Source organism: Grampus griseus, assembly GCF_964374135.1.
Source record: "Grampus griseus genome assembly, chromosome: 6".
Lineage (NCBI taxonomy): Eukaryota > Metazoa > Chordata > Mammalia > Artiodactyla > Delphinidae > Grampus > Grampus griseus.
In genome coordinates, this window is record NC_139000.1 from 74,428,126 (window position 1) to 74,452,818 (window position 24,693).

At 39.3% G+C, this 24,693-nt stretch overlaps 2 protein-coding genes across 3 annotated transcripts in view; one reads left to right on the forward strand and one right to left on the reverse strand.

The window, feature by feature from the left end:
• The window catches only part of PLAA (phospholipase A2 activating protein), a 37,815-nt gene extending 22,316 nt beyond the window's left edge, over positions 1-15,499 (reverse strand). Inside the window, exons 1-4 of the mRNA XM_082655778.1 lie at positions 15,251-15,499; positions 8,753-8,946; positions 1,749-1,849; positions 1,541-1,661 (exon numbers count right to left, since the gene is read on the reverse strand). Coding sequence (XP_082511904.1) covers positions 1,541-1,661; positions 1,749-1,849; positions 8,753-8,946; positions 15,251-15,399 — 565 coding nt within the window. The 5' untranslated portion in view covers positions 15,400-15,499. The remainder of the gene's footprint in view (positions 1-1,540; positions 1,662-1,748; positions 1,850-8,752; positions 8,947-15,250) is intronic.
• A 2,503-nt stretch (positions 15,500-18,002) lies between these two features.
• IFT74 (intraflagellar transport 74) overlaps positions 18,003-24,693 on the forward strand; it is a 77,503-nt gene continuing 70,812 nt past the window's right edge. Inside the window, exons 1-2 of one of the 2 annotated variants that reach the window (XM_082656079.1) lie at positions 18,003-18,081; positions 22,819-22,957. In XM_082656079.1, coding sequence (XP_082512205.1) covers positions 22,838-22,957 — 120 coding nt within the window. In that variant the 5' untranslated portion in view covers positions 18,003-18,081; positions 22,819-22,837. Of the gene's footprint in view, positions 18,082-18,114; positions 18,254-22,818; positions 22,958-24,693 lie in introns of those variants that run through there. The other variant, XM_082656080.1, reaches the window with a different exon arrangement.

A 24,693-nucleotide genomic window follows, 5' to 3' on the forward strand; every position in this document is an offset into this window, starting at 1 on the left:
AGAGAGATTAATTTATCTAAAACCACACAATCAGTGGCAGAGCTAAAGCAAGAATTCAAGTTTCCTGCCTCCTATTCCTGCCTCTTTCGATTCAACCAAAACATAAATATAAAGCCAAACATTGTTGCTTTACCAAGGGAAATATTTCATAATTTATATAAATGCAGGCATTAAAATGATAAAATAAAAATTAATGACTATTGATTTTTTAAAAGGGCAAGAATTTATGGAATGAAAACTTCTTGTGTTATGTTGATTGTATATATATATATATATATACACACACGTGTGTGTGTATTTATTCCTCTCATCAAAGGATATTAAATGTTTTTAAAAACTTGATAAGATTCCATTTTTTTCAATATTAATTGAGGCATTGTAGATGCCACTACAATTTTTTTTAAAAGACAAAACATTCTCAGAAGTTTGTGACCTAATAAAGGAGACCAGAAGTCAAAACCTTTCCCATGCTCAGTATTTCCTATGCTGATTCAGATTATCTATAGCAGATTAATAAAAACTTAACACATATGTTGTATGTATGGAAGCAGAAACAAAGGGATGTTTAGTTACAACTCATTGTCTACTTTCCACCTACAGATAGTTTTATCTGCACAAAGGGACTTCTTGAAGTATTATCCAGGATGCTGATCAACTTTTAAGGAATAAATAAAAGGAAAAACAAACAAACAAACAAAATCATACCAAAAATGTTAAGTGCCCCACAAATAAATCATCAGTTCTAATATTAGACAGCAGATGCCTCGTTTTAGGAGTTATTTAATAGCTGAGGTTTTAAAAGACTACCCACCTGAAACCACAACATTAACAAAGCCTGAAAGTTGTTATTATTAAACAATGTACTTCAATATTAATAAAAGCACAACTGATGTTTTCCTCATATATGAAGATAACACTACTGACCCACCCTCAATAAGACTTATGCTTGGAAGTTTCAGGCTGAACTTGTTCAAATGACAACCAAAACATAACTGAGTACCAAAAATTACATATATAAAATACACAGAAGCACATACCCATATTGTAGCTATTTATTAGTCCATATCTGGTTGTTTTATGAGAGGTCTCAGTACATATTTTAAAAAGATATTACTGGGCTTCCCTGGTGGCGCAGTGGTTAAGAATCCGCCTGCCAATGCAGGGGACACGGGTTCGAGCCCTGGTCCGGGAAGACTCCACATGCCGCGGAACAACTAAGCCCGTGCACCACAACGACTGAGCCTGCGCTCTAGAGCCCGTGAGCCACAACTACTGAAGCCCGCGCACTTAGAGCCTGTGCTCCGCGACAAGAGAAGCCACCTCAATTAGAAGCCTGCGCACCGCAACGAAGACCCAACACAGCCAAAAATAAATAAATAATTCAAAAAAAAAAAGATATTACATATTAACTGTCAGAAAATTTACATTCACCCAAGTTAAATGGCTCAAATACCACTTTAAAACTTCTAAATTTTTGAAAAAAATCACCTGTGCAAATAGAAAGCAAAAAGATTACAAAAGCTGTCTACTCTGATCTTACCAGAAAAAGTCCTCTCGCATCTTCCAGCCTTCCAAAGTTTAATAGTCTTGTCTGCTGATCCAGTTAACATTAAGCCCTGCTCAGGTAATATCTTTACTGCCCATACTGCAGCTGTATGACCCTGTGAGAAAAATGGGTATTAAGTTAAATTGCCACAGAATCATCATCTTTAATTATTTTCTCGAATATTCACATAGAACTACCGTACCTGTAAGGTCATCATGCATTTGTCATTCAGCCAGACTTTAGCAGTAGTGTCCCATGAGCCACTAAGTAATGTCCCAAATTTTCCAGATGAAAGACTACAAACTAAAGGGGAAAAAGGCATTAATTAACACATTTTCATAGAGAAAAATGCTCAACCTTGCTAGTTACTAAAACACTACAATTTTAAAAACACTTTATGAAGTGACAGTATTAGCTAATTAAGGCTCAACTCAATGGAAATGCAGAAGAGTGCAGCGGTCAAGAGCACAGACTCTGGTGCCAGACTGAGTGCGTCCAAGTCCTAGCTATACCACTTAGGAGCTGTCTGACCTCAGGGATATTACTTAACATCAGATTCCTAGACTGTAAAATGAGGGAGCAGGATTAAGTGGGCTGCACAATCCCTTCCAGTTCTAAGAAACTACACAGGAAAATAATGCAAATGATTTTCAAACGCTATTTATATAGTTATTTAGGGTCACTTTAGTTAACATGACAGAAAAAACTAGAGTCAAGCTGACTCATTTCATTACTCAACAGTAGTGAAATGGTTAATTAAATGCCTTATGATCTTGATGTAACACTGTACAAGCTAAAAATTATAAGTATGAAAAATTATCTAAAAACATGGAAACAAAAAAGACAGAGTTCTGATTAAAAATGGCAGATTATCCACAGTAATGCTATAAATGGTATTAATCTACAAGGACAAAGAAAACAGAAAACAACATAACTGACTTAGCAAAATGGAGGAGGTTACACAGAAAGCGATTAGAAGCAGAGTAACTGGCCCCACAAAACTGAGACTAAGTATCCAGCCACTAGGTTCCATAGAGGATGGGGCTAAGCAGAGGACCTGAAAAATGAGAACAGTGATTCAAAGGCTGCACACAACAGAGTGAAACACTAGACCTCTCCTCTCAGCCTACAGTGTCAGGAAAGTACATCCTTATCCACTGCAGGAAGGAGACTGGAGGTTTATTCTCTGGAGGAACTGAAGCAGAGTTTCTAGACTCTGGTCACCAGGCATAATAAAGGGCTGGAATAAGGAACCCTAAGAAACACAAGGGGAATAAGTAGAAAGTCTCCATCCTGAAATGTGGTACCTACAGTGTCCCTGCTCCCACAGTATCCGCAGCCAGGCATACATCCCACTCCACCTAAGTAAGAGGCAGGAGGACTCTTTTCTAGAGGACTGAATAATGTTAAAGAACTCCAGATGCAGACATTCGAGAGGGTTTCCATCTAAAAAGTCAGACCATCAGATCACCCTCTAACGAAGCCCACCAAACATCAAGCTCCACCTACATGAAAGAGAAAAACCAAAACAAAGAAACAGAAAAATAAGGGGGAAGGGGTTTGGGGGACCCATAAGAAACAAATCCAATTTCAGGAAGCAGAAGAAAAATCTTCAATACAGTATTATTTGCAAACAGATATTATATAAAAAAAGAACTAATGAGAGAACGAGAAAACTAAATGCTAAAAATAGAAGAACCAAACTGAAAAAATAATAAAAAAAAAAACTAGGGGGAGAAAAGTCTCCTGAGAATTAGACCCAAAAGGCAAATATATGAAAAATAGGAAAGGATAATTAAGAAAGTTAGAAAGTAATTTCAAAATGTCCAACATCTAACAGGGATTCCAGAAAGAGATAATTGTGGAGGGGGAGGAGAAAGATGAGGCAAAGAACACAGAAATAGTACAAGAAAGATTCCTAAAAATGAAGGTCATGATATCTAGATTGAATGAACCCACAGAAGTGCCCAATGAAAGGCACTTTGAGAAACAGAGATAGACATGCATTGTGAAATTTTATAACATTAGAAATAGAGAAGACTCCAAAAGTTTGGGAGGGGACCAGAAAAGTGATGCTATTTTGATTCCCCATCTTTTCTACGGGACAAACTTCTAAATAACGTTATACATTAAAGACAATGGAGCAATGCCTTCAAAATTCTGAGGTTAAATGGTTTTAACACAGGATTCTACGTCTAGCCAAAAAGTCAAATATTCAATAAGACTAGAATAAAGCTATTTTCCAATATGCAAATACAATATATTTAACCCCCACGTCACAGCTTTCTTAGGAAGCTGCAACAGCTGTATTACACTAAAATGAAAGAGTAAGTTAAGAATGACAAAACACGGGATCTAGGAAATAGGGAAATCCGGGATGACATTAGCCCAGGTAGTACCAATCCAACAAAAGGCTAGAAGGTTACAAGAGGAAGTTTCCAGGAAATACATGGAACATATAAATATTTTAACGTGTGTGGTAGCCATTAGTTATATTCATCAAATATTTTCTGCTCTTCACCTTCTAAGCAAATGGTAAGACTGAACTCCCCAGTTCCTTTGGCTTTAGGTATGCTACATGACTTGTTCTGGCATTGAAAAATGAGCAGAAATAATGTTACTTTTAGGCGGAAGCTTTAAGGATAGGTGCACAATGAAGCCATGCTCCCTCCCCACTACTCCAATCTCTGTGAAAGCACATGCTGCAGTGAAGCTTCTGTCATCCGGATCCCACAAGGAGTAGAGCCCCCTGCTGCACTGGATCTATAAGAAGCAAAGCAAACTTATTGCATTAAGCCACTGTGATTCTGGAGTTGTCTGTTACCACAAGGTCACCTAGCCTACCTGACAGATTCAGAATTAGTAGCAAAAGTGAGGCACTGCTGAAGCAAAAAGCTGAAATATATGGCAGTGGTTTAACAGGCAGGTAATGAGGAGACTATTACCACAGAATAGAAGGCTGGTGCTCCTTATCATGTAGTAAGGAACATTTGATAAAGCTGTTACCGGCAATAACTCAGGACATGACAAACTTGTAGTCTAAAGAAACAGGCTGGAAAACAGGACTTCAGTGATGGGTGTCGCTTACTACTGGCCACATTTGGCTAGGTACTAAAAGAATGGAATGAGATCAAGAACTGGCTGGTTCCCAGCCAGAAACGAAGAGTCCAAACTTAGGGATTTGCAGAGTTGGAAGAGCCAATTGCTTCTCAAGCCCAAATGAAAAATGTAAACCCGAGAAGTCCTTTCAGCAGCAAAGGACAACTGAAACCCAGCCATGCAACAGGAACAAATCAAAAACATGGCCATCCATCCTGCACAGTGCCAAAACTTCCAAATGGATTTAAAGCATTTTCAAAGCAAAGAAAATTAAGGTTGTTGCCCTGAAAATAAATGCTTTCACCTGGGAAAAGAGCTCAGGGAAAAGAACCTAAAGGTTCAGCTTTCCAACTAACGTCTGAAAGGCACAAGGTTTCAGTAGCTAAATCTGAAGAGGCACACAGGGAAAGAAAGGAGAGATGGGGAGTAATACAGCAAATCTAGACTACAGCTGAGGTATGACTACTGACAAAGAGATCTGACTGGAAATCAAACAGGTAAAAAACATAAGTTTTTCAGAGAGTTATGCTGCCAATAACTAAAAATGTCTGTGACTGTTCAAGACTTAACACGACCCTTGTGCACCTGGCTCCCACAAGCAGAAAGCAAGTTGAAAAAGTTGGTAGTCCCCAAGGAGGGTCAATGTGACCAAGGAGAATAACAGAAAAGAATCCCAGAGGGTTAAAGGAGAGCCATGAAGAACAATGGATTGGGAAACCCCTTTTGGAGACCAGAGGGAACTGATCACAAAAACCTATCACTCTCAGAGTAGGGGGTCCTTGAAACAGCCACCCATCTGAATTTCAGATGACTACAGATTAGAAACTGCTGTCTTGCATTGCTCCCTTTTCTGAATGGGAGTGCTTCCTCTGACTACCCTCAATATTCCACAGTTGTATACTGAGTGAATGGGTGACAGATAACTTGTGTTTTTTGGTCCACGGATCTCCAAATTTAAGAGGAACTATGTCTGGACCTGATGTAGAAACACCTGAGCATCATTTCCCTGATATTTAGAATACTATGTATCATCCAGAAATTCTTAATTTTGAACTTGATGCTGCAACTGGATGGGACTTTTGGCTTGTCTGACATTCAGAGAGAAGTGGGTATATTTTGCCTGCAGAAGAGAGAGCAAGCTGAATAACTAGTGACCAGAGGCAAACTGTGGTAGCTCTCTTTTTGGGCCCTGGCACTTGCCCCGAAGTGTGGGATGGCACTTTCCTCCTCCATTACCTAAAACCGCAACTTGTAATGTAACTGGAAAGTGTTATATATATACACTGACTAAAAAACAGTACCACTCTACCATTTAGAAAATAAAATTTGGGCTAGAAAGCTAACAGAAAAATGACATGACATAAAGATGTCAATCATTAATTTCTTTATTTCCTACTCACTAATGTGGTATGTTTTAAATTTAAAAAAGAAAGAAAGAAAGAAAGGAAAGAAGGGAGGGAGGGAGGGAGGGAGGGAGGGAGGGAGGGAGGGAGGAAGGAAGAAATGACATTTGGCTTCAAACCATCAAGTAACTTAACAAAATAACAAAAGATGACCTTATGATAAAGTAGAAACAAACCAGGCAGAAAAAATACTCTAAAATGTGAAGCAGTATTTTTACTGCACAGGTTTCTACGAGAAACACATTAAAAAAAATCAAGATAGGGCTTCCCTGGTGGCGCAGTGGTTGAGAGTCTGCCTGCCGATGCAGGGGACACGGGTTCGTGCCCCGGTCCGGGAAGATCCCACATGCTGCGGAGCGGCTGGGCCCGTGAGCCATGGCCACTGAGCCTGCGAGTCCGGTGCCTGTGCTCCGCAACGGGAGAGGCCACAACAGTGAGGGGCCCGCGTACCGCAAAAAAAAAAAAAAAAAAAAAAAAGAATGGATGAATCTTAACATCATGAAAAGAAATATTACATGCCTCCTGTTGTGCTACAACATAAAGTATAAAATTCTTGCTCAAAACTTGAATCTGAATCTGATCAAGCTTCTAGATCTAATAGCTTACAAGACTACGGGACTGAGGAACATGAGGCTAGAGAAATGAGGCTTTAACCAGCGGAGTTCAGATTACAGGAAATTCTACAGGTAAAATAAGCTGGTTTCAAATAGAGAGGGGATTTAAAAAAAGAAAGAAACCAATAGATGGAAAGACAAGTGGACCTTTGGGTCACAATTCAAACAAACTGTAAAAAGAAACATTTGAGACAACTGGGTAAATTTGAACACTCACTGGATATTTGGTAACGAGAAATTAGGTTTTGTTTTGTTTTAGGTGTGATAATGATATTGTTTTTAAAAAAGAGAGAGGGACTTCCCTGGTGGCGCAGTGGTTAAGAATCTGCCTGCCAGTGGAGGGAACACGGGTTCGAGCCCTGGTCTGTGAAGATCCCACATGCCGTGGAGCAATTAAGCCTGTGCGCAACAACTACGGAGCCTGCGTTCTAGAGCCCGCGAGCCACAACTACTGATGCCCATGCGCCTAGAGCCTGTTGTCTGCAACAAGAGAAGCCACCACAATGAGAAGCCCGCACATCCCAACGAAGAGTAGCTCCCGCTCGCCGCAACTAGAAACAGCCCGCACACAGCAATGAAGACCCAACGCAGCCAAACATTAATTAATTAATTAGTTAAAAAAAAAAGAGAATCCTTATATTTTTGAGGGGTCAGCAAACTGTGGCCTGTAGGCCATCTGTTTTTGTACAGTGCACAAACTAAGAATGGTTTTTATATTTTCAAGTGGTTGAGAGAAAAAAAAAGGTACTTCCTGACATGTGAAAATTATGACATTCAAATTTCAGTGTCCATAAATAAAGGTTTATTGAAACACAGACATGTTCACTCATTTATTGTCAGTGGCTGCTTTTGCACACAATGGCAGAGCTGAGCAGTTGTGAAAGTGACTGTATGGCCTGCATAGCCTAAAATATTTACTACCTGGCCCTTTACAGAAAGTTTGCCAAACCCTATTGTAGTGCTATATATTGAAGTATTTACAAATGAGAGAGTATATTGGAAATTTCCTTTAAAATAATATTTTGGAAGAAGCAGAAGATGAAGCAAGATAGGCCTTGTGTTGATAATCCTTGAAGCTATGTAAATACATGAGTAGAAAAGATCATTACACTATTCTCTTTTATGTTTGTATATATATAACTTATAAAATACTATGTCTCTACTTTTGTATACATTTGAAGATTTCCTTCAAAAAGTTTAAAAAAATCTGTATCACCCTGTATTGAAGATTTCCCATACCTACACACAAAACATTTTACAAACTCCTTAAAGAAATTAAGTTTAGACTGCTTATGGGCCATACTATTTGCTTACAGATGTCCCAAACTATTCCAGATACATAAAAAAAAAGTAGTATACATACTGCACTGATTAAGCATATCATTTTATAACAAAGAGCTGTTAAGCAAACACAAATCCAGGAATATAAAAGAATCAGAAATACAAATCACAGAAAATGCTGTTCAAAAGTATTAAATATTCTCAAATAATGATACCAGAACCCTAAATACATTCCTTCTGGGGCTTTAATTTGCTGCATAAATACAGACATAACAGCCCAAAGATAAAGAAGTGCTCTCAGTTTTCCTGAGTAAATGAATTTCTTGCACAAGATAGCTGAAAAACCAAAATTACAAAGTATATAAAACCATAATCTTTTCCTTTTTACATATATAATCATGTCAACCATTACTGATGACAATAAGTCTGTAACAGAGAATTTGCAGAACAATGATGATCCAAAAGGTTTTCACTATTAAGCCATAGCTATAGGTAAAAAATAATAATAATAAAAACTAGGGGGCTTCCCTGGTGGCGCAGTGGTTGAGAGTCTGCCTGCCGATGCAGGGGACACAGGTTCGTGCCCCGGTCTGGGAGGATCCCACATGCCGCGGAGCGGCTAGGCCCGTGAGCCATGGCTGCTGAGCCTGCGCGTCTGGAGCCTGTGCTCCGCAACAGGAGAGGCCACAACAGCGAGAGGCCTGCGTACCGCAAAAAAAAAAAAAAACTAGGGAAAGCAGATATAAGAATTTTATCTTCAAAAGGATGAAACTTATTCAAACAGAAAAATACTAAAGCATTATACTCACCAGTATTTTTGTGACCTTTTAGTACATAAAGTGGTGCTGGACTCTCCAGTGAGAAAATGCAAATATTGTGGTCATTTCCTCCAGTGGCGATTAGTCCATGAGGGTACATGTCACTTGAAGGTATGATGCATACACAAGAGACAAAATTGGAGTGGCCGCTCATACAGTGCATTTCTGTAAAGCCCCTGTTAGGACTGGAAAGACATGATAATTCATAAGATATACATTTGTCCTCTGACTTAGCCTAAGATAGACGTTGTCAAAGTACTCATTTTCTTTTAGTATCTAGATTGAACTTTATATACCACTTTAAGAATCTATTGTTTTAAATTAAATATTAAATACCTAATTTGTCTTACCTACTACAGAGGCTTAATCAGATTAGGAGAAGTTTAATTAGTGTTTCACTGTTAAGAGTATGTTAATTAACAGAAAGAACAAGGAAGGAAAGGAAAGGAGACAAATATCATAAGTGGTTTTTTTTTTTTCCTCCATCTGCATTTCTACTTATCAGTGATTGTTACCTTAAGAAATCCCTGGTGAAGTGAAACATTCATGCAATTAGGATAATGGAATCTACTATCAATAAGCCGTAAACACATTGAGGACATTTGCACACTCTGAAACGTTAACTTAGTACTCATTAGTATAGCATGTGTATCTAAATAGCTAGACTATCAATCACTTTCAATATGCAAACTAAAGGAACTAATACAGGACATACAAATGACTGCTCTAGGGACACAGCATATTAATAACTGCCTGGGAATGAGAATGATTACCAATTTGTTATACACATCCTTCACTTAGTACCACTCCCTTACATAATAGGTCAAACAACAGATTATGATATACTATATGTGGAAGGCAGTAAGTTAGCTGTAGAGGGGGATAAAAGAATTATATCCCTGATTCAAGCTAAATCAAGGAGTTTGTGATCTAGCTGAAGGAGATAAAACAACTGAACATAAAAGGGAAGATTCCCAGATAAAGACTGCCCACAGGCTCAGCTATATTCACTCCTTTCCCAAACACCACTACAACAATATGTATAATGTATATTTTATATCTATCTATCCATCTATGTATATTTTAAGAAAGGCATAAACCCACAAGGCCAGAGAGAATAAGAAAAGAAAGAACAGAAATATAACTGAATACTGAAAGCTGACAGAAAAGTAGTAAAGGCCTTAGGATACTTGAAAAAAATGAGTTCTAAGCAGGCATCAGGGAAAGTAAGAGGCCCAATTTACCAACGAATCTGCAGAAGGCTCAAGAATTAGCAGCACTATGTATCTCTAGGAAATGGGAACAAAAAACTAGAATTAGGAAGACTAGTTGAAAGTCTTTGGAATCAGACACAGAATCATATCAAAAAATCTTCAAAGGAAGGTATTTGGTAGTAGCTAGTTTTAACTTGTTTACTTTATTTTGGTGGTGTTTTTTTTTAAGTGTCGTTTTAGAAACTTTTTTTTTATTTGTATTTTTATTTTTGGTTGAGTTGGGTCTTTGTTGCTGGGCACGGGCTTTCTCTAGTTGTGGCGAGTGGGGGCTACTCTTTGTGGCGGTGTGCAGTCTTCTCATTGCGATGGCTTCTCGTTGCAGAGCACGGGCTCTAGGCGTGCGGGCTTCAGTAGTTGCGGCTCGCAGGCTCTCGAGTGCAGGCTCAGTAGTTGTGGCACACGCGCTTAGTTGCTCTGCGGCATGTGGGATCTTCCCGGACCAGGGCTCGAACCCATGTTCCCTGCATTGGCAGGCGGATTCTTAACCACTGCGCCACCAGGGAAGCCCTAGAAACCATTTCATCAATAAGCCCAAAGAAATGTAAAAGATAGGACATGTTTAAAAATCTATATTATATAAACCACTAAATCTACCTAAATGTGTCCCTTAGCACTCCCCAGTACAGATGGGTGCTTGTGTGTATCTACTGTAATGATCTGTGAAGCTCTTAATGGCAGAATCCAGAGCTGGTTCTGCCCAAGTTTGTAGCACAATGTTGTACAGGGTAATCATTAAGTACTTCTTGAATCAGTGAAAAAATGCTTTAAGCATCAAGAAAAAAAAAAAAAAAAAAAAGACAAGACACTCCAGCCAGACAACTGCCCCTCTTGTACCCAGCAAAAGTCTGAAGTTTTTTCTTTAGAAAAGGTGAAAGTCTTTGGCTGGGGGTAGACAAAAGGCACAGTTGATCCTTGGGGTTTGAGAAACATGTACATTCACCATAGAGGCCAAGACCACCAAAGACAAAATCTAGAAGCCAGGCAATCATCCTCTAGGCAGGAGATCAGTCCTATGAAACAGTCCAGCCAGATAACCCTACAGTGAAGCTCATAGCCATGAAGCTCCATGGATACACAGATCTTTCAAGTTTTTTAGTTCTCCACCCTTAATGGAAAGCACAGAATAAGAATTACCAGACATCTGGGGTAAAATAGTGACCAAAACAAACAGGGAGGGGAAATAACCAATTTGGAGGAAACAGACCACTAAGGAGAAAATAACTTAAAAAAAATCAGCATTGCCATCCTTAGGTATAAGATATTGCAACCATGAAACAAAAACATAATTTCACAAAAAGTTAAGGCAACTTCTGAGGAAGTATAGTAGAGAGAGAAAGAAAAAAATTTATAGAGAGAAATTAAAAAGCAATTTAGAAACAAATTCAATATATGAATAAAAAGTTCCAGAAAAGAGGACAGAGAAAATAAGACGAAACCAAAGAATTTAAGAAAATGTCCCAGAACTTATGGACATGACTTATGGACATTAAAAGGGACCATACTTAATGAACATGAAAAATGAATGAATATAGACCACCTCCCAGAGAGAAAAAGTAACAGGTCAAGAATAAGAATGGCTTCAGACTTCTCAACTGTAACACAGTGAATACAGTGGAGCAATGGCTTCAAAATTCTGAAGAAAATTTGGAAACTACAATGCTACAAACATTTAAATTATTATTCAAGTAGCTAGGCAGGCTAAAATCATGTTCCAATTGCAAGGTCTTAATACATTTATTATCACTGCACTGTATTTCAGGAAGCTCCTGGAGGATGTGCTCCAATAAGGTATCAAGGAAGAAAACCAAGAAAGTTAAAGGATATTGATAATAGAAATCTGACAAGAGGTCCAAAAAGGGATCCTTGAGAAGACAGTGAAGGGAGATCCCAGGATCAGCTGTGTACCAGAGGCAGACAGACCAGGTCAGAAAGTTTTCATCATCAGGAAAATGAAACTGTTATATATTCAATGTGTCTAGAGGTCTTGAGAGGAGAGTTAGACAACTAGCAAACAATATGAAGTTGAATTAATGATAAATACATAGAAAATTAAACAAATGAAAACCAAAAATAAGACAATTATTAGCTATAGGGAGATCATAAAATTGTTGAGGAAAAGTTATCATAGTTTATTCCACAGCTCAGGTGTAGACTCTGTACAGTCACAAAACACTGATTTAGTCTACATTAAATTAAACTATGTTATAAGGATCAGGACATAGAAAGGATGCATATGTGATGGGGGTTGGTAGAGGGTAGAAATGAGAGCTAAATTTTCATATTCCATAATAAGAACTAACAGAAAATGCTAAAACAGAAAACTAAAAGAAATTTTAAATGAAAAGAAATAGTAGTATAGCACTTTATATACAGATACAGAAGCAAAATTCAAAAATAAGCCATTAAAAGACATGAAAATTTTGCCTCCAAGAAAAGGGAATAGTGGGTCGGAGGATAGGAAGGGAATGGCTCTAATTTCTTAAACTCTGTATAACTACTTGACTAAGGACCCAAGGTGCTGAGTGTTTACATGAGGGAGAAGTCACTCCAGCCTTGGCATGGTCAGGGAAAATTTAACACATGATGCTGAATCTGAAGTTGGCGTCTTTCAAATACGGGTAGTTTTCAAAAGGCAAAGCAATCGTTGGTGACAGACTTGGGAAATCCAGTTTACTCTGAGGTGGGCTTCTAGAGGCTTGAAGCAGTCTGCAACAAAGGCATATTGACTGGTTCAGTTCAATGTACAACCAAAAAATGGCATCTCCATTCTGAAGCGCCTTCAGAAGACCCGGAGGCTTTCTGGGTTTTCAGTGGGCTCTTGTGAAAGATGAAATATCTGGTTTAGTCCACCCTAGAATAGAACTATTTTGCCTCCTTGAAACTAAATTAAATCCCCCATCATTACCAGTCCACCCCTACATTATCCACCCCAATTCAGAGTCCTATCAACAATGTACATGAGAAAATAAAAATGTTTACTACTTGGCTCCAAACATTTCACTGCACTTCATTAATTTTATTAATATACCATGAAATAAATAGAAATTGTCAGGATGTCAGCCTTGAGGACACTTTTTATCACACTAAAGGTACGGCTGAGACACTTGTTAGGATGCCTAAGAGTGACTATGAGATGCTCTACCACAGCACTTGGAAATGAGAGGAAAACAACCTTATCTCACCAATCCCTCACTATGGAGTCCTGTGCCTGGTACAATGCAGGCTCTCAATCAGTGTTAATTGAATACCACATGAATTCTAAAAAACAAAACCGAAAGACAACATGAACTAAGTGAAAAAAAAACAGTTTTCAAAGAGAGGGTCATTGCAGCTCAAAGTTTGTCAAGTTTCTGTGATCCAGTGATTTAAGCTCCCGTCAACCTACCACAGTCCTCCACTGTAAAAGTTTGAGGATTTAGCTGTTCAACAGAATTCAACTATTACAACAAGCATCCTTTAGCTACTCTTTACTGCAATGTTCATATCCTACTGGGCATGTGCTTCTACTGAACAAAATTTTAAATGTACAAGCTTAATCAGTAATTTGTACTCAAATACACAGAAGTTATGTATCAATGTTACCAAGTGGTTTGGAATATCACAGAATCTTAAGCATTAGAGAAGACCTTATCTAATTCAATATAGGAGTTTCCTCTACAATATCCCTAGTTTAGTCTGTTGTATTTTGGCTGCACTACTGCAAAAGCCTCTAAACAGGTCTCCTTCCACATTTATCCCTTTGCGATTCATTCTCCACCTGAAGCTAGCAGAAACTTCTCCACAGGTAAATCAAATAATGTTGTCCTCTGCTTGAAACTCTGAAGGCTTCCACCCACTAACTTCTTTCCTCAGCCCTCTTCCCAGGGCATGATCTGGCTCCCGCCAGCCTCTAAGACCTGCCCTCACCTCACAGTTCATTCCCTCCTGCACATTGGGAATTTCCTCCGTCTCAATCCAGGGCCACTGTGTTTGCTCCTCCTACAGTCTACAGTGCTCTTCCAATTCAACCCTTCTGGTTCCTCACTCCCTAGACCAGCTCAAACTCAGTATCATTTAAGAAAAAAAAAACAAATACCAAAAACACCTTCCTCAGAGAGGCTTCTTTCTTTAACATCACCCTCCACTCAATTCTGTATGTTATATCTATATTTGTTTTCTTCATAGTACACATGCCAATGAGTAATTATTTACTTGGTTGTTTTTTCATCCATCTTCCCTCCCAGACTGTAGGCAGGATCTATAAACACAGGAAATTTGTCTGTCCTTTTCTTCTTCCGGATCACAAACAAATAGGAGCCACTCAATAAACAGTTGTCATCTGAATTTATGGAGAAAAACGTATGGTTTCAATGAGTGAAACCTCTGATGGGAGAGTTACTACCTGAAGTAACTTACCTCAATTTTTCCCTATCTGAACTGAAATCTGTCTTCCAGGTCTTAAATTTCCTGTTACAACAACTAAATCAGGGCTAAACCCTTGAACTTGATTTGGACTGGAGCTTAACCTTCTGTTTCCTAATATTTTTTTTGATTAATCTCTCTGAAAATCTTTTAAAGGCAATGGGCTTTCTCTCCCCAAGAAAACACACTCCGCCACATCAAGAAAACACACTCCGCCACATCTAGAAGACATTTGAGAGGTTTCATCCCCTCCGCCCAAGTCTATCACATACCCCTGACTAAGAAAGTCTGAGCTGGACAACGTGGAGAGGGGCCAAGACAACTTTTTGCAATGCAATTTTTGAGAACCTTAATTCTCAAATTTGAGGGAAGACTACAGAACAAATTCCAGGGAAAGAAGTGGACTTCCTTAAATTACACATGCCAGATGCTTTCACACGGCCTCATTAAGGAGGGTGCACCTGGCGTCAAAAGTTTTTCAAATCGAAAAGAAACACAGGAAATCATCGTCCACAAACTGAAGCCACAAAAAATAAGAAGTTCGTCCAAGGTGACTCAGTCGTTTAGTGGTCAAATTAGGACAAGAAAGTAGGTCTCTGTTCCCCCAACCCGGTGCTCTTTCCACGTAAACCTCACTAGTTTCTTACACTGCGTGCCCAGACTGCCAGTGCTCTAAGAACTGGGAGGGAGCGTGGACCGTCGGAAAGGCCGGGAAAAGAGGAAAAGGGCAGGATAGGGCAGGGAAGGGTCACTCTCTTCCCAGAGAAGGAAGCTTGCAGCACAGCCGGGTAACAGCGGGACTCGCAGCGCTCACCTGTCTGGGACCCAGAGGCGGGTGGTGCGGTCTCGGGACACGGACACAAAAGCCCCCGGTGGATAGAGGCAGCATACCAGGCCCCGCACGTCCAACTCGTGGCCCGGGAGCGAGCAGCTCAGCCGGTACCTGGCGGCGCCACCCGCCATGGCCCTAGGAGGTCCGGCGCCCGGTGCCCGAGCACCGCGCAAGATCAGTCCGTCTGAGAGGCCGGGCGTGCAGCAGGAGACGGCCTTGAAGGTGAGAGGCGTCGGGACCGGAAGAGCCCGAAGGCCGGTGCGGAAGGGCGGCCGGGAAGGGGCGCGCCCAGCGAGCCGAGTGACACAGCAACCCTGACGTGCGCACCGGAATTCATCATCGGCCTTAGCCCGCCATGACGCAGAGTGTGTGCGTCCCGACTGCTGAGGCCGTTGAGGAACTGAGGCTCGATTCCCTCATGCGCGCTGGACCGCCAACGGAGAAAGAGATGCCACCGTCCAGCCCCTCAGAGTGGGCGCCCGAATCCCTGACTTTCCCGAGCCCGCGTCCTCACCGAGCCCCGGCTGAGCTTTTTATTGTGATGCCGGATGTGGGCCGGACTACAAATCCCACAATGCCACGCGCCAGCGGGGCGTGAGTCGTAGGCGCGCCAATCCGGATATTTTAAATCTTAGTCCGCTGTGCTGAGGGCCGTTCTGTGGCTGAGTGAATTTGCGTCGCGTGTAGAGTTGGGGGCAGGTTTACGCCGCCGATTTCCCCAAACCTTCTCTGAGTAGTTCCCCGAGATTTTTTTTTTTAATCTAAACTTTTTTAAATTAAAACGAGAGAGCTTGGGGTCAAGTTGGAAACAAGTCACTTTACTTGAATTCTGTGAATACTAAGCCGGGTTTTTGGTACTTTAAAAAAAGTTTTATTTTACGTGTTAAAGATTTAAAATTTTCTCTCAAACTGTCACATCTCTATACAAATGGCAAATGCTGGGTCCTTAACGTCTGAAAACACTAAGGGAGAAATGTCAGTAGCTTCTTTGTGAGACAACATACGGAATAGTTGGACAGTTAGAGGTTGTAGGAGAGGAAATATCTTTTTTTCTTTCTACTCTTCTAGCAGAAAAGTTTTCTGCTGGGGCTCTGTAGCAAAAGACAGTAACAAGAGAAAAACAGGTGTTTTAACGTGTATGTCATATATACAAGGGCGAAATTCAGAGATGAATAACTCAAAGAGGTGACGAGAGCTTGGGCTTATATGGCATCTTAACAAAGGAACAATAAGTTTTTACACAAGCGATAAAAGAAAAGAACTTTTAAATCTTTAGAGACAGCAAATTATGGGAAGCCGACTATATGGGAAACTAGCAGTAGTTAAAGGCTAATTAATTAGTAAAGTTTTTATGTAGATTCTACTGGTGCAGTCTCCAGGATGGTAAAGGTCTGAAGTTGTCTCCAATGATTAACTTTTGTCCTTCCTGGTTAAGAAGCAAGGAAGGGCACTTTTGAAAATTTATATTCTGCTTTTAAGCAAATAGCAGAATAGTAGAGAACTTTTCCTCTACCTGCTTTTCACTTGCCTTCCCCTCCAAGTAATCCTTATAATACCAAAGTGGCATATTTTGGGATGGCAAATTCTACCACCCTTCACTGCAACGACCATAAGTATAACAAATGACCATTACAAATATGTTGGTCTCAAATGGAATAATTACGTGAAAATGTTTTACAAACTTTGAGAACTCAATCACATGACATTATTTCATTTTGTATTGCACTGGTTTTAACCCACTTGAAGGCAGGTATACAAGAGAATAAATCTGGGCGTAAAAAATGTATACAAGTGCTTCCCTGGTGGCGTAGTGGTTGACAGTCTGCGTGCCGATGCAGGGGACACGGGTTCGTGCCCCGGTCCGGGAAGATCCCACATGCCGCGGAGCGGCTGGGCCCGTGAGCCATGGCCGCTGAGCCTGCCCGTCCGGAGCCTGTGCTCTGCAACGGGAGAGGCCACAGCAGTGAGAGGCCCGCGTACCGGGAAAAAAAAAAAAAAAAAGTATGCAAGATGGGAATAATGTGAAAATGTTAAAAGTCCAATATGTATGTAAGTTTAGAGATCCCATCACATTTTTTTTTTGAACTCCCATCATATTTAAGCTGTCTATTGGAAGACTGGAAAAAAAACAAACTGCAAGTTACTTTTATTAGAGAAATAGGATTTGAGACGACGTAATTCTCATTTTTTAAAAAAACATGTTTAAAAAACATTATTTTAAAACAACTTTGCTTTTAATTCAGCCCTCACAAAATAACTCTGAAAGGAAGCCTAAAGGTATAAAACTTCCAATGAAATGAAACATGGTACCAGAATCGCATCAATACTTAATGCTGTATCGTCTATGTTGTATTCCTTCCTTCTAACAGGAAGGAAACTACTACTTATGAGAAACAAAAAGACTGTACAATGAATGCTGCCTACCACGGAATAACTTCAAATAAGTCTTATTAAAAAGTCTGATGTATTACAAATAATGTTACACAGCGATATGATAAAACTCGCTGGAGTGAGTTCAGGTCATGCACACAATCAAGAGAGGTTACTCTGATTACAAAGAAAACCAAGGTTTTTAAAAAATATTCTTCCCTAGCCAACTCGCCGTTTTCCCTGTCTTCCAGAGGTATCGAGGTAACAGAAGTTAGTCCTCAAACATCGCGAGAGCATTTCACTCTCGCTTCACTGAGCGAAGGCCGAGGATTGGCCAATCAGGAGGAGGGGGCCTCACCGCGACCAGCCCCCGTTGCCGGGAGACGCGAAGGCAAGCGGCCACTAGGGGTTAGGCCTTGAGGGCCCAGGAAAGCTGCGCGCAGGTGAGCGGGGCGTCTCGGGTGAGCTAATGGGTTCGCGGGCCCGACTAGAGGGCTACGCGGTGGTGGAGGGCTCGGAAAGAAGTGCGAGTGCCCTTGAGTCGTGCGACTTCGCTCTTTCCGCGGCCCGCCGCGGAGCGACCCCCCTCCTTCCGCGCCCTCAGCGCTGGCGGAGGTGAGAAATCCCGGTTCCTCTTTGCCTCCCTTGCCGATTATTTTAGCCTTGGAGATGCTGATGCGCTTCAAACAAAATAAATCCAGCTCTTAGGTGTTCTCCTCCGCCAAGGAAGTTCCATTTATAGTCCGGCAGAGCGTGAGGAGAGACCTCAAACAGTCCCTTGTGGAGACCTGCCAAGGCGAGACCAGAGGGAACGATTCGAGCGCCTCAAAGATAAAGTTCACTGTGGGCTGAGGGATTTTACGCGAAGTAATAATAGATTTCTGTCTGTTGGTCAGAGCGGAAGGGACTTAGCAACTTTCCACTTCTTCCTATATGTTAAAATGGTTGATTCGGGGAAGATAATGATTGTAATAATTAGGAGCCAGATGTTTCATGTGAAGTATCTGGAATCGTCACAGCGGCTGTGCAAGCTAGAGCTCGCTTCCACACTGCAGATAGGGAAACACGTCCAGAGGGGATAATATGGCTGGTAACTGACGGAGCTCCGTTAGCGTCCCTAAACTTTTCTGGAACCTCTCTGGTTCTGTGAATAACCCCAGCGATTGTGTGAACATTTGAATGACTAACCCCGGAGTTAGTGGCATATTTGTTACTAGTGCCTCTCCCTTTTATTTTACCCGGTGGAACTGATCTAATGCTAACTAAACTTCTTCCACGATAGTAAAGCAGTGGCAAAGAAAATCAGGTGGAAATTCTATATATCGTACATTTTCTTAAATTTCCTCAGGAAAGCTGGATTAACACTAATTCTGTTGGAAACAGGTTTATTGTATTAGCTTTCTCTGGGAGAAACCGTTTTGACCACAGATCTTGTCTGCCTTTCAAAAAGTTGTTTCATGAAACTCTCTTTTCTATTTGCAATAATAATAGTAGTAATTTTACTACTTTGTCCGAAAAGTTCAAAATGGCAAGAAAATAGAATCACGGAGCTAGTTGGAATGGGAATGTTGTAAGTTTGGCGTGAACCTATTAAATATAAAGTGATAATGGGATATCTGAATAGAAATTCCCAATAAACAGTTGAAAACTTAGAATTGGTGCCCAGTTTAAAGGACAGAACAGGAGATACTGATTTATGAGTAAACAGCCTAGTTCAAGTTATAAGAAAAGGATGAAATATTATGGAGAGACGAGAAGTAATCCAAGGACTGATCATGAATGATGCTAAGGAAAGCCAGGGAAGAAGTACTGGGCATGGGCTATAGCAACTGAGAAACCATTTTAGTTCGAGAAATGATTTATTTCCTTTTTAATAATTTATTAAATTTTTGTAACTGGCAATGCCTTCATGTGGGAGGAAATTCAGACGGCACAAAAGAACAAAGTTTTTGCCTGGCCCTGAGATATATGCTGGGGATATAAAGATAAATAAGATCCAGCTCTTGCCTTCAAGGTAGAGAAATACTTAAGCAGATTATTTCAATTGGTGTGATAGGTCCTGGGCCAGAGATGTGTATGGATCCATCGTAGCATTTAGGTCAGCCCTGTAAGTTCAAATTGAAGAAGGTGGGGGTGGTTATGGTCTGGTCATTGAAGGATTCCTAGGGAGGATAACAGGCAAGATGTGTGTTATGCAAGGGGACCACTCAGGAGGCCAGTATAATAATCCACTTGAGTCCATGAGGCCATGAGCAGTACTGTAGGAATGGAGAGGAAGTTAGATTTTAAGCATATAGGCATACAATCAGTAGTATTATTTCATTAGCTATGGGAAATGAGGGAGAGGGAGAAATCAAGGACTACGTTTCTGACTTGTGTGGCTAGAAGTTGGTACCAAGAGGAAGAGCAAATCTGGGGGAGATGACAATGAGTTTACATTTAAATATATTTATTTTGAAATACTGATGATATATTGAAGTGGAAATGTCAAGTAATTATTTGGATATAAACATCTTAGAGTGTGAGAAGTCAGGACTAGAGATACGGTGTTGTGAGTCATTAGCTTATTGTTAAAACCCTGAGTGTAGATGAGGTGGCACAATGAGAGCTTAAAGAGGAAAAAGAAAAATAGACTGTGGATGATATCTTGAGAAATGCTGCTAATAAAGGCAGGTAGAATAAGATGGAGACTGAAAAAGGAGAAACAGAGGAGGGGAGTGTCACGGAGATGGTTTCATGTAGGAGTGGACACCAGTAACAGAGAGATGACATTTACATTCCTAGCTGCATTGGCAGGAACCATTTGAATGGAATAGTAGGAATCCAGGAGATAGAGGAAGTGGAAAAAGTAGAGAATAATGGATATAAGCTATTTTTTAGAGTTTGCCTGTGTAGAAAAAGGACATATAAGACTGTATTAAAGGTGGTTTCAGGATCAAGAAATTAGTTTTTAAGGTTAGGAAAGAATGGAACATGATAACAGACTGAAAGAAAGGAGAAAGTTTAAAGACATACGTAAGAGCTGGATAATGCCCCAAAGGAAATTGGGGCAGGCGTGAGGGAGAAGGAGGTTGGTAAGGAGAGGGAAGCTAATGTCCCAGAGGTATGGGATCAAGAGGATAAATCAGAATAGAGACTGATCTTGAATGAAAGAAAGGATGGCTATTGAGATTGGAGGTCAGGGTGGATATAGGAAAGTTTATGTGCTCCAAATGTGATAGATTTCATGTCTTAATTTTCTCAATTATGAAATTGAGTCATCTGCTGAGAGTGGCAAGAACAGACTTAATTAGAAAAGTGGTTAAGAATTGGAATCATCAAGGACGGAGTAGCTTATAAAGGATTAATAAAATAATTTCTGAGATGAGGGTCCATCTAAATTTGGTTACTATGGCTTTGCAGTTCTCCAGTCTGTATAGTCTTGGGATTTCCATCAACAGTGTTCAGCAGTCCAGGTTGAATGTAGAGAATGGTTTCTGATTTTGCCAGAACGGTTGAAGAAGAGTTCGAGGATGCAAATTTGTTGATGGTGCTCCTGAGACAGTAATTTAATATTGAGAAGGAAAGGAGTCCTTGAAACTGACCTCCTCAAGGTCACTAATGGTTTCTTGGATGGGGATTCCAATGGACATTTCAGTGTTCATCTTACTTGAATTCCCAGCAGAAAATGGCATTGACCATTCCTGCCTTTTCTTGGCATCTCTGACACATACTCCTGGTTTTTTGTTTGCTTTCTGAGTCTTTGTTTTCAGTCTCATACTAGTTTCTCCTCTTCTGTGCAATCTCTAGGTATTGACATTCCTGAGGCCAGAGTCTTGGGCACTCTTTTTCTCCATATTCTCTCTCTAGTTCAGTATCTTTAAAACTGTTTTGAACATGACCTATAATAGGACATATATTTTACATTATAGACCAGTATACACATATGTGTAAATTTATATAAATATAACTGAAAAAGAATTTAATGAAACAGTACTCTTCCTATGTGCAGTGAACTCCCTTGTATTTTCTATTTTATTTCATATTTAAACCATATTGGTCATAACCTGCTAAATTGTTTTCATAAGCTACTAATAGGTTGTGACCCATAATTTTAAAATGCTATTTTAAATTATTAGCCCAAACTTTAAATAATAATATATTCTGATGAGTAAAGGAGGGGGCTGGTAAACTGGGAGAGAATGAGTGAATAAAGGAAATAGTTTAAGGGGAGGTGTAGTGAGAATAAAGGTGAGAAAAAGGTAGAAGGAGAGGAAATTAAGGCCAGAGAATAAAGTGTTTCAATTAAGATATTTGAGATGAAGCAATTCCAGATGATGACAAGCTCCAGCTCTGGCCATGGCTATGAATGACTAAAATAGAGTTGAAATAATTATTGAAATTTAGGTCAGGGAACTGTGAAGCTAGAATGTTACATATTGAATCCAGGATCCATATGGAAGTCATCCAGGATGTTGGTGGTACTGGAATAGAGGACTGTGAACAAAAGACTAGTAAACATGGGGGAGAGATTAGGAGGTCCCTAGATAAAAGCAACCAAGAAAGATGCAAGGCAATATAGTTGCATTATTTGGTCCTCAAAGGAAGAGAATCCTGTTTATTTTTTTAAAAACTTGGAAGAATAATGTTTTGACAGTGACATTGTGGAGCAAGGAGAGTGCGGTGTACTCCTTTGCTTTGGAATTGTGGGACAGGAAGCTAAAACAGCCTTCACTACCAAAAGCATTTTCAGGAGAAGACGGGAACCTGTTACGGCAAAGTGTAAAAGGAACTATTTATAATAGGATTGAGAATATAAAGGAGTTTATTACAGACCAGAAGTCACAGAGAAAATATTGGCAGAGAAGAAAGATACTGGTTTTGCCGGGAGAGAGAAAGCTTACTAGAGTATGGGATGAGAGTCCAAGAGAGAAAGATATCTAGAGGGGCTTGCATTTTGATAAGATAACAGGGAAATGAGGAGGGCATGTTGTAATAAATGACTTCATGGTTCTAAATAGAACATTAATGTCAAATCTGAACAGAATTAAAGCAAGCTCAACCTTGTACGTAGTGATACCTGCAATGGCAATTTGCAAGAAAAGTCATCATGGATTAAATGTTTGAAGGAAGGGTATGCAGGTCACTACTATCTTGCTACAGAAGATACCAAAGGAGACCTATTCCTTGTTTCCAAACAGTGGTTAAAGTGAGCAAGCAATGGCCAGTAATCACAAACCTTCAGCAGCTCGGCCTGTTTCTCGAGGTGGGATTGGATTGACAGGAAGGCCTCCTTCTGGAATACGGCCCCCATCAGGAAATATTCGAGTGGCAACTGGAGTAAGTTTAAAAATAATTGAATTATTATGCATATATCCTGGTAGAATTTGGAAAGCTTGTCTATAATAAGAGATTCTTCTTTGTTTTTCTTTATAAAGAAAACATATTATTATATAAGTATGTTTTTTGGAAAACATCTAGAAGTATAAATGTGGGAGAATGTTTGAAAGACACTGTTATGAGAAAGAGGCCTGCTCATGCTGATATTCAAATTTATTTTAAAGCTACAATAATTTAAGTGGTATAGTGTATTGGTGCCAAAACCAAGTGAAATGGAAAAGACCAGAAATGGAATTGGGCATGTAAGAATTTAATTAATGATTAAGGTGACATTTCAAATTAGTTGGAAAAACATGGAGTATTCAGTAGTGCACTCAAATAACTGGTAAACCATTTTTTTTAAAAAACCAAGTCCCTCCCTCACACAGAATTCTAGATATTTTAGAAATTTTATATTTAAAAAATGAAACCATAAATGTATTAGAGGAAAATATGGGTAAGTATTTTGTATAAACTTGGCGTAGTCTAGGCCTTTGTAAAAATAACAGGAAACATCGAGTACTGAAAAGGAAAGTATTTTTATATTTATATATTTGAATTAAAAAAAATTGAAAACATCATAAAAAGGTTAAAAGAAAAATGATAAACTGGTTAAAAAAAAAAGTATTTGCAACATATATGTCATACATAGAATTCAGACTCTTAAAATGAAAAAGGAAAGTTTACTCATTTGTAAAAGCTCTTTCTGTATTAAAGCTATAAATCCTATGTCCAATCAAAATTCCTTGAGATTTCTCTTGGGGTAGAGGAAGGAATATCATTGTAAAACTATTCTAGCATTCACTTAGAACGGTACAAAGGCAAAAATAAGAAAAAGTACAATACTCTAATATAAAAATATAAGAAGTAAAACAGTGTTCTGGTTGCTACAGCAGCCTAGAAACAAACTCTAGTAAATGTTAGGAGCTTAATGTTAGATAGAGAGTGTCATAAATCAGTGAATCAGTAAGAGAAACACGCCACATTAGAAAGAATTGGTAAACTTTATAAGCTGATAATTCTAAGCAGAATAATATCCTGTAAGGATATTTATTACATTTTCATTATAATTATAATAGTGAAAATTTGAGAACAGCCTAAATGGCCTTACAACAGGTTAATCTTAAATAGATTATGATATGTCTATCCCTATAATCGGCTATTAAGTAGCCTTTAAAAATTATTTTCAAAATATATTTCAGGAAATAATATATCTTTATAGTACAGTATTAAGTGAAAAAAGCAGTGTGGTGTCCGTTTAACATAAAGATAGATATATATATATTTACATTTACATAGAAAGAAATGAATACACCAAAATATTCATAGTTATTTCTCTGATGCTCACAAGAGATGGTTTTGCCTATCTCAAGGTGTGTGTGAGGTACTCAAGCTCGGACGGTAGACTAATTGCAAACTAGAGATAATGTTGGGTCCTGTGTTTAAATCATAAGAAGAGCAGCAAGTTTTGGAGGGAATAATTTTGTTAAAGTTAGGTTTTCTTAAAGTTTTAAGATTTTTCTAGAGTTTTAGGTAATATTATCAACATCATCATCAACTTATACTGAAATGATTTTTCTAAAGTCTTCATATATATGGTACTGAGCGAGGGTATCTTTTTCTATTATTCTAAGAGTAAGAATTTATGCTTGTTAAATATTTATAAAAGGAATCTGAAATATATTGGCCACCTACTG